The sequence below is a fragment of the Colobus angolensis genome, unplaced genomic scaffold (genome assembly GCF_000951035.1).
Source record: "Colobus angolensis palliatus isolate OR3802 unplaced genomic scaffold, Cang.pa_1.0 Scaffold230, whole genome shotgun sequence".
Taxonomy (NCBI): domain Eukaryota; kingdom Metazoa; phylum Chordata; class Mammalia; order Primates; family Cercopithecidae; genus Colobus; species Colobus angolensis.
Window position 1 is genome coordinate 2,930,787 of NW_012115489.1, and position 10,333 is coordinate 2,941,119.

The window sequence follows — 10,333 nt, forward strand, 5'->3', positions numbered from 1 at the left end:
AGATGGAGTCTTGCTCATCACCCAGGCTGGAGTGCAGTGGCGCGATCTCGGCTCACTGCAAGCTCCGCTTCCCGGGTTCACGCCATTCTGCTGTCTCAGCCTCCCGAGTAGTGGGGACTACAGGCACCTGCCAATGTGCCTGACTAATTTTTTGTATTTTTAGCAGAGACGGGGTTTCACCGTCTTAGCCAGGGTGGTCTTCATCTCCTGACCTTGTGATCCGCCCGCCTCGGCCTCCCAAAGTGCTGGGATTACAGGCGTGAGCCACCGCGCCTGGCCAATTTTCATGTATTTGTACAATTTCCAAGGTTCCTCTTGTTATTGATTTTTTAATTTTTCTTTTGAGACAGGGTTTCACTCTGTCACCCAGGCTGGAGTGCAGTGGCACATTCTTAACTCACCGACTCGAGCGATCCTCCCACCTCATCTCCTTAAATAACTGGTACTACAGGTGTGTGCCACCATGCCTGGCTAATTTTTGTATTTTTTGTAGAGACAGTCTTTCACAATGTTGCCCAGACTAGTCTTGAACTCCTGAGTTCAAGCAATTTGCTCACTCTACCTCGAAAAGTGCTGGGATTATAGACATGAGACACTGCGCCTGGCCTGATTTTGGTTTTATTTTGTTGTGGTTAGAAAAGATGCTTGAGGGCTGGGCAAGGTGGCTCATGTCTGTAATCCCAGTACTTTGGGAGGTCGAGCTGGTGGATCACGAGGTCAGGAGTTTGAGACCAGCCTGGCCAACATGATGAAACCCCGTCTCTACTAAAAATACAAAAATTAGCTGGGCATGGTGGCGGCTCATGCCTGTAATTCCAGCTACTTGGGAGGCTGAGGCAAGAGAATCACTCGAATCTGGGCTGAGGAGTGAGCCAGGATCACGCCCTGGCACTCTAGAGTGAGACTCTGTCTCAAAAAAAAAAAAAAAAAAAAATCTGTTTTAAAACAGTATAGCTGGAAACTTGTGCGTTAATTATAAGGGGGAAATTTTGGAGTATGAATAGCTTAGTATAAATTTATTTAGTCATGTAGCTATTACTTATTGAGTATCTTCTGTGGATTACACAGTATTTTAGGCACTGAGATACAGCAATTAGCAAGTCAGATGAGACCTTTGTTCTCATTGAGCTCTCAATGTTGTGGGAGTATTTGAAGGGATGGATAACAAATAACTAAATAACCAAATAAAATAACTTAGCAGGCATGTAATGAAGATAAAGGTACTTAAGGTAATGGGAAGTGGTAGTGTGCCTGCCTGAAGGTTTAAAAGGGGTGTGCCCTTAGGCTTCTTTGAGGAGGAGACATTTGAGGAAACTCCAAAAATGAGAAAGAGGCTGTGTAACAATCTATGGGAAGGATAAGTCAGCCAACGGAATTCCCAAGTGCAAAGACCTTGTTGTGAACTAAACTTAACCTGTTCAATTAGAAAGAAGGCCTTGGAGTGGAGATTTGAGCTAGGCAGTGGCTCAAATCTAGAAACTCAGTCCTTCATGGAGGTTTGCTAGTTCATATATCTCTGTTTAAGGGTAACCTGAATGTGAGAATATATTCTTTTCAGCGTTTAACCTAGATGAAAACAAAAAGAAAAATCTCATGTTTTTCCTTCAGTAGATAATTGAGTGCTTCTTATAGGTGAAGCATTTTTTAGATGCTAGAAATATGTTAGATGCTAGAACAAAACGGAAATTTGTGCTTTCCTGGAGCTTACATACCACAGATACTTCATTAGAAGGCAGTGCCACTTTAAATCTTATCAAATATTTGAAAGATTAATTGATACAATTAAGAATGCTGAATTCTCAGCTCTGGAGGCAGGTGGAGGGGTGGTGGATGGTGAGGGCTATACTTACAGGTGCTTGCTAGAGACCTTAATGAGAGTGTATAATAGTCCTCAGGTGTGGCGGATAGGAAACCACTTGGGAATCAGTATGATATGCTCTAGACTCTCAAGCCTGTCCAACTTGCCTTATACTGTTGTTGATTTCTTTTAGACTTTTAGCATCCTGAAGCCATGGTTTTTAGTTTCTGTCTCTAGTGATACGTAGAAAAGAGGGATGAAGAAATGGCTTCACTGGCCCAACTGGAAACAGAAATTAAGAACCCATGACTGTATTCTGTCCCTTGGATACCCCTGGTTAGAGTATGGTGTTTTTAGAATGCAAGGATGCTACATTTAATGTTTGGCAAAGTGGCAAACTTGGACTAGCCGTGAGAAATAACTTGTATTTCGGAAATTTTTTTTGGGAGTTATATTAACTTCCTTACATGACTGGCATTATTTGCTACTGTGGCAATCAGGGATTGGATTCAAATATAGTTAATTGAGGCACTGGCCATCTCAGTGGTTTTTATCCATTACTATTTTGTAGTTTTTCTTCTGTATGTCCTTGTTCACCTGTCTCTTTAAAAATTTTTTAAATTAAATTTTTATTATATATCTCTATTTTGAGACAGGGTCTCACTGTTGTTCTGGCTGGAGTACAGTGATGCAGTCATGGTTCACTGTAGCCTTGACCTGCTGGGCTCAAGTGATCCTGCCACCTCAGCCTCCTGAGTAGCTGGTACCACAAGCAAATGCCACCACACCTGGCTAATTTTTATTTTTTGTAGAAACAAGGTCTTGCGATGTTTCCCAGGCTAGTCGCAAACTCTTGGGCATAAGCAGTTCACCTGCCTAGGTCCCTGAAAGTGCTGGCATTACAGGTGTGAGCCATTGCACTCAGTCTCACCTGTCTCTTTATGAGTGCTAATGGTCTAATGGCCCTCTAACGTATAATTGCTGTGACCCTTATTTTTGACTTTGTTTGCGTAAGACAGTTTTTTTTAAACTTTCTTAAGATAAAATAATATTTGCATTACACATTTAATGTTTGAACTACAAATTTGAAAAAATTAAAAAATACCCAATTGTTGTTAATAGGAGAGGAAAAGTTTCCTGAGAAACGAGTACTATTTCCAAAGTGTGCTCTTTATTGCAGCAGAGGCAAAGAGTTTCTGTTTCTGTGTTTTCAGGGATACAAGCAGCAGTGAAAGTGAAGAGAGTTCTGACTCTTCTGATGATGAGTTAATTGGCCCTCCTTTACCCCCTAAAATGGTAGGAAAACCAGTTAATTTTATGGACGAAGATATCCTCGGTACTTTACCTCCACCTCTTAATGAAGAAGAAGAAGAAGCAGAGGAAGAAGAAGAGGAGGAGGAGGAAGAGGAAGTAAGTATTTCAGTGGTAATTTAAGAATTCAGTGGAGTAATATCTTTAAAGTACTGTAGAGATCAGTCCTGCTAAACTGTTGTTCATGAGTAAGAGCCATTTTAAAAACTGAGGAAAGGCTTACACCTGTAATCCCAGTTCCTTGGAAGGCTGAGGCTGGAGAATTGCTTGAACCTGGGAGGCAGTGGTTGCAATGAGGCGAGATTGTGCCTTTGCACTCCAGCCTGGGAGACAGTCAGACCTGTCTCCAAAAAACAAACAAACAAACAAAAAACCCAAACCGAGGAAAAAGGCCAGGTACAGTGGCTCACACCTAATCCTAGCACTTTGGGAGGCCGAGGTGGACGGATCGCTTAAGCTCAGGAATTGAAGACCAGCTTAGGCAACATGGTGAAACTCTATTTCTACAAAAATGCAAAAATTAGACGGGTGTTACGGCGTGCATCTGTGGTCCCAGCTACTCAGGAGGCTGAGGTGGGAGGATAATTTGGGCCCAGGAGGCAGAGGTTGCAGTGAGGTCGATGGATGACACTCCAGCCTGGGTGACAGAGTGAGTCCCTGTCTCAAACTACACCCTCTGCCGCCCCCCGCAAAAAACCTGAGGAAAATAACTGTGGAGTTTATTACTGACAGCCTGTATTGAAAGAACTTCAGGAGGAAGAAAACAACTAAAAAATAATAAATGGAGAACTGAAAGCAATGTGTTAAAAATAAATCAATGGATAAAACATTTTGTTAAATCTACATATGTGGCTGGGTATGGTGGCTCACACCTGTAATCCCAGCATTTTGGGAGGCTGAGGCAGGTGTATCACCTGAGGTCAGGAGTTCGAGACCAGCCTGACCAACATGGAGGAACCATGTCTCGACTAAAAATACAGAATTAGCTGGGCCTGGTATGGCACATGCCTGTAATCCCAGCTACTTGGGAGGCTGAGGCAGGAGAATCACTTGCACCTGGTAGGCGGAGTGAACTGAGATTGTGCCATTGCACTCCAGCCTGGGCAAAAAGAGCCTCTGTTTCAAAAAAAAAAAAAAAAAATCTCTGTATGCATTGTGTGTCAGTAATAATGATGGGTAAATTTGGGAGGATTTAAAAGCAAAGTGAATCTAAAATTATTGTCAACAATAAAGTGGAGGATGGGAGAGTGAAATCAGAGTTTATTGATTTGTAGATACTATTGGGGAGGAGGCCAGAGATACCGGTTAACCTTAGATTAGTTTAAGACGGCCGGGCGTGGTGGCTCACGCCTGTAATCTCAGCACTTTGGGAGGCTGAGGTGGGCGGATCACAAGGTCAGGAGATTGAGATCATCCTGGCTAACACAGTGAAACCCCGTCTCTACTAAAAGTAGAAAAATTAGCCAGGTGTGGTGGCGGGCGCCTGTAGTCCCAGCTATTTGGGAGGCTGAGGCAGAAGAATGGCATGAACCCGGGAGGTGGAGCTTGCAATGAGCCGAGATCACGCTACTGTACTCCATTCAGCCTGGGTGACAGAGCCAGACTCCGTCTCAAAAAAAAAAAAAAAAAGATTAGTTTAAGCCAAGTATATAAGTTTACAATTTTAAGAGTAATCGCCTGGCAGGGCGCTGTGGCTCACATCTGTAATCCTAGCACTTTGGGAGGCTGAGGTGGATGGATTATGAGGTCAAGAGATTGAGACCGTCCTACCCAACGTGGTGAAACCCCATCTCTCCTAAAAATACAAAAATTAGCTGGGCATGGTCATGGCGCACGCCTGTAGCCACAGCTACTTGGGAGGCTGAAGCAGGATAATCACTTGAACCGGGGAGGCGGAGGTTGCCGTGAGCCGAGATTGCACCCCTGCTCTCCAGCCTGGGTGACAGCTGAGATTTGGTCTCAAAAAAAAAAAAAAGTATAATCTCCAAAATACTAAAAGGAAAGAATGCTAAAGGAAATGGTGTACTTTTGTATTTGACACCTGGGGTAGATAATTTTTTAACACCTCCCTTCTTTATGTGATGAATTATTTTTAGTAATAATTATGAAATGAAATGAAAAATAATCAGAAAAGCAACAGCTTTTGTAAATCTGTCAATGACTGTCAAAATCGGTAGTCTTTGCATATTCCTCCTCAGTACATAGTGTAGCAAATTTGTCAATCTGTGTCTGTCTGTAGTTCATCAAATAAAGCTTCTGATTTCAATTTTGTACATTTTTCTTTCACATGAAACAACAGATCTATATAGTATATATACTCACACTTGCACGTGCATTCATGTGTGTGCATATGTAAAATTAAAAGAAACAAGAATAAGAATAAATTTGGCAGTTTCATTAAAATTTTTGTTTTACAATAAGTTCCAGAAATTGCAATGTTGATTGTATATTTTTTCTTTTATCAATTCTAGTGGCTTTTAAATATCTCTGTAGGTTGAAATATTTTGGCTGGGCACTGTGGCTCACGCCTGTAATCCCAGTACTTTGGGAGGCTGAGGAGTGCTGATCACTTGAGGTCAGGAGTTCCAGACTAGCCTGGCCAACATGGTGAAACCCCGTCTCTACTAAAAATACAAAAAATTAGCCGGGTGTGGTGGTGGGCGCCTGTAGTCCCAGCTACTTGGGAGACTGAGGCAGGAGAATGGCATGAACCTGGGAGGTGGAGCTTGCAGTGAGCTGAGATGGCGCCACTGCAGTCCAGCCTGGGTGACAGAGCAAGACTCCATCTCACACACACACACAAAAAAATACAAAAATTAGCCAGGCATGGTGACAGGAGGCTGAGGCAGGGGAATTGCTTGAACCCGCGAGGCAGACTGCAGTGAGTCGCGATTGCGCCACTGCACTCTAGCCTGGCAACGGAGCAAGACTCTGTCTCAAAAAAAATTTTTTTTTCATGAAAGTATCTTTACAGAAAATTCATTGTATGTTTGGTAAAAACTTCTAAATTTTTTTTCTCTAAAAATCAGAGAAAATGGCTACATGATGTCAAACATTGCCATTTAATGATCCATTGCTTTAGAATGCTTTTGGTGAAAACAACTGAGGAATTCAAACATTTACCCTTTTAAATTCTTTTGCCAACCATGTCTTTTGTTTTTTCTTTTGGCATCCATAGAAAACAGAATTGGATTTGCTTAGCATTTTGTTTCTTTGTCTTTATAGTCTTTTTAAATTTTGAATCTAGTATTTAAATGCAGAAACATAGTACAACAGGGATTGGAGATAGGAAGTTACCATTGAAGTAAGCTTGAATGATTCTGAACCATGAAAAACAGTATGTAAGAGACCTGAGTAGCTGAGTGTGTTTGTGCATGTGTGTGTGGTGCAGATAACTGGGAATTCTCCAAATTAACTTCATGTAGAATATAGTGGTTATTTATTTTTATTATTTATTTATTTATTTATTTTTGAGATGGAGTGTCATTCTGTTGCCCAGACTGGAATGCAGTGGCATGATCTCGGCTCACTGCAACCTCCGTCTCCCGGGTTCAAGTGATTCTCCTGCCTCAGCTTCCTGAGTAGCTGGGATTACAGGCATCTGCCACCATGCCTGGCTAATTTTTTATATTTTTAGTAGTGATGGGGTTTCACCATGTTGACCCTGCTGGTCTTGAACTCCTGACCTTAAGTGATCCACCTGCCTCAGCCTCCCAAAGTGCTGGGATTACAGGTGTGAGCTGCTGCACCTGGCCAGAATAAAGTGTTTATTAAAAGATAAGTAATAAAAGCATGTTAATTGAAGTTCACATATATGTTATTAAAACTCAACAGGAACCGTAGCAAAAAGAGCATTAAGTAGTATCTAAGCTAACATTGTTTATAATTGCCATCACAAGGTGATAATAAAAAGCAGGCTTATCTTTACTTGATTTTATTATTGTTTTTAAGTTCTCCACAGAAAAGCTGTACCCTCTTATTGTCTGTGTTACTTCCAGTGTTAATTCTCTTGATATGCCATTGAAGAAAATTCACTCATTGCAATAAAAGACAGGAAAGGAGAAAGAAGAGGTAGAGGAAGATAATCTTGGTAAATAGAGATTATGAAATAAGATGGTAGGTATGAATATAAATATATCAGTATTAATAGATGTAAATGGACTAAACCCCCAAACACAAAAATTCTCAGATTGGGTTAAAAAAATTTAGGTATACATGCATGTTATACCTAAATTATAATTATACAGAAAGGTTGGATGTCAAGCAGTAGAATATAGCAGGAAAATAACCAAAAGATAGCTGATTAATATGATAAAATTGGTATTCAAATCTTTAAGTCATAATACCAATTAATGATAAAAGTGACATTCCTTAATGGTAAAAGGAACAGTTTATTTTGAAGGAAAAATTGGCAGTCCTCAACCTCTATGCATTTAACAGTATATTGAAAGTGTATAAAGCAAAAATTGACAAAATTACAAGGAGAAATGGACAATATACAGTCATAATCAGAGATTGAGAGATTGTTAAGACAGTAAGGAGACAGATTTGGAGGATACAAATGAACAAAGTTTAACGTATTGAATGTATATTGGAGCCCTCGTTCAACATTTTAAGCGTAAATGCACAGTGAAAAACAAACATATCTAGTTTCTAAAGTACTATGGAAACATTAACTACTATGGAAACATGAGGAAGATATGCTTCATTATTTTTGGTAGTTCACTGAGTAATATTTAGATTTAGCTATGAATGTGACAGTGGGTTTTGTAATGGACTGAATGTGTCTCTCTAAAATTCATGTTGAAGCTCTAACCCCCACTGTGGCTGTATTTGGAGATGGGGCCTCTAAGGAAATAATTAAGGATAAATGAAGTCATAAGGCCCTGATCTGATAGAATTAGTGTCTTTATAAAAAGAGACGCCAGAAAGCGTGCACTAACTCCTCCTCCCCCACGGGAAAGGAGGAATGGCTTTGTGAGGACATAGCAGAAAGTGGTCGCCTGCAAGCCAGGAAGAGAGGTCTCACCAGAAACCACATTTGTCCACACTTGATTATGGACCTCTAGCCTCCAGACCTGTCAGCAAATACATTTCTATTGTTTTAAGTCACCCAGTCTGTGGTATTTTGTTTATGGTTGTGTGAGCTAATAAGGTTTGCAAGGCTGACTGCTGGCTGATAAACAGAAGGGAAGAAAGAAGCATATTGCAAGCCAGAAAAAAATTGCTACAGTGAAGACCCAAATGTATATAAATACAGCTATGGTCGTGAAATTGCACCTGATTAGTGCATGGCTGAGTTTTCTTACTAGGAGAAAGTAGAAAGATGAGGAGGATGAGATCAGATCCAGAAAGTATGAATAAATGCTTTCTGTAGGATGTGGAATTTGAGTAAGCTTTGTAGAGGATTACAGTTTTTTTTTTTTTTTTATTTTTTTTGAGACAGGGTCTCTCTGTCACCCAGGCTGGAGTACAGTGGTGCAATCAAAGCTCACTACAGCCTTGACCTCTTGGGCTTAAGCAATCCTCCCACCTCAGCCTCCCGAGTAGCTGGGATTACAGGCATGTGCCTCCACACCTAGCTATTTTTTTTTTTTTTTTTTTAGTAGAGATGAGGTCTTACTACGTTGCCCAGGCTTGTCTCAAACTCCTGGGCTCAAGTGATCCTCCTGTCTTGGCCTCCGAAAGTGCTGGGATTACAGGCGGGAGTCACTGCCTGGCCAAAGATTAATTTTTTTTTTTTTTTTTTTTTGAGATGGAGTCTTGCTCCGTCACCCAGGCTGGAGTACAGTGGTGCAATCTCGGCTCACTGCAACCTCCTCCTCCTGGGTTCAAGTGATTCTCCTGCCTCAGCTTCCTGAGTAGCAGGAATTACAGGCACGTGCCGCTGCACCCAGCAAATTTTTTGTATTTTTAGTAGAGATGGAGTTTCACCATGTTGGCCAGGCTGGTCTTGAACTCCTGACCTCAGGTAATCCACCTGCCTTGGCCTCCTGAAGTGATAGGATTACAGGAGTGAGCCACCTTGCCCGGGCCAATTTTTTTATTTTTTAAATTTTTGTAGAGGTGGGGTCTCACCATCTAGCCCATGCTGGTCTCACCTGGGCTCAAACCATCCTCACACCTTGGCTTTCCAAAGTGTTGGTATTACAGACATAAGTCATTGTGCCTGGCCAATATTACATTTTTAAATATTATTTTTAATTGACAGATTATTTTTAATTGACATAATTGTACATATTTCTGGGGTAGAGTGTGATCCTCCACATCTGTATACAGAGTGTAATGATCAAATCAGAGTGATTAGCATATCCATTGCCTAAAACACTGATCATTTCTTTGTGTTGGCAATGTTCAAAATCCTCACTTTTAGCTCTTTGAAAATATAGAGTAAATAATTGTTAACTATAGTGACTTTACAATGCTATAGAACACTAGGACTTATTCTATCTGGCTGTAATTTTGTGTGTTAACCAAACTCTCCCTATACCCCTCTTTTTCGTACCCTTTTCACCCTTTTGTTTCTGTTTCTACTATTTTCTTCACTTTTATGAGATCAGTTTATTTAGCTTCATCTGAATGAGAACATGTGGTATTAATCTTCCTGTGCCTGGCTCATTTCATTTAACACAATGTCCTGTAAACTCATCTTTGTTACTGCATGTGACATGACTTTATACTTTCTTAATTTGGCCAAATAGTATTTGTGTGTGTGTGTGTGTGTGTGTATGTGTGTGTATTAAATTTTTAAATCCATTCATTTATTGATGGACATGTAGGTTGATTCCGTATCTTGGTCATTGTGAATAATGCTGCAGTGAAAAGGGGAGTGCAGGTATCAAATGTGAATTTCCTTTCCTTTGGATATATACTCATTAGTGGGGTTGCTGGATTATGACAGTTTTATTTTTAGTTTCTAAAAAATTGATAATGTATATATTTTTGGGATATATCTGATGTATATTGTGATATATTTATAAAATGTGTACAGATTAAAACAGGGTAATTGGAATATCCAGGATATCCATCAGCTTAAATATTTATCTCTTTCTTATGCTAGGAACATTCAAATTATTCTGTTCTAGCTGTTTTAAAATATACAGTAAGTTTTTTTTTTTTTTTTTGAGATGGAGTCTCGCTCTGTTGCCTGGGCTGGAGTGCAGTGGCCGGATCTCAGCTCACTGCAAGCTCCGCCTCCCGGGTTTACGCCATTCTCCTGCCTCA

General features: G+C 40.5%; 1 protein-coding gene across 1 annotated transcript in view; it reads left to right on the plus strand.

Annotated features, from left to right (window-relative positions):
- WDR70 (WD repeat domain 70) overlaps window positions 1–10,333 on the plus strand; it is a 383,095-nt gene that overhangs the window by 14,962 nt on the left and 357,800 nt on the right. Inside the window, exon 5 of the mRNA XM_011944378.1 lies at window positions 3,013–3,208. Within this exon, the coding sequence (XP_011799768.1) occupies window positions 3,013–3,208 (196 nt within the window). The remainder of the gene's footprint in view (window positions 1–3,012; window positions 3,209–10,333) is intronic.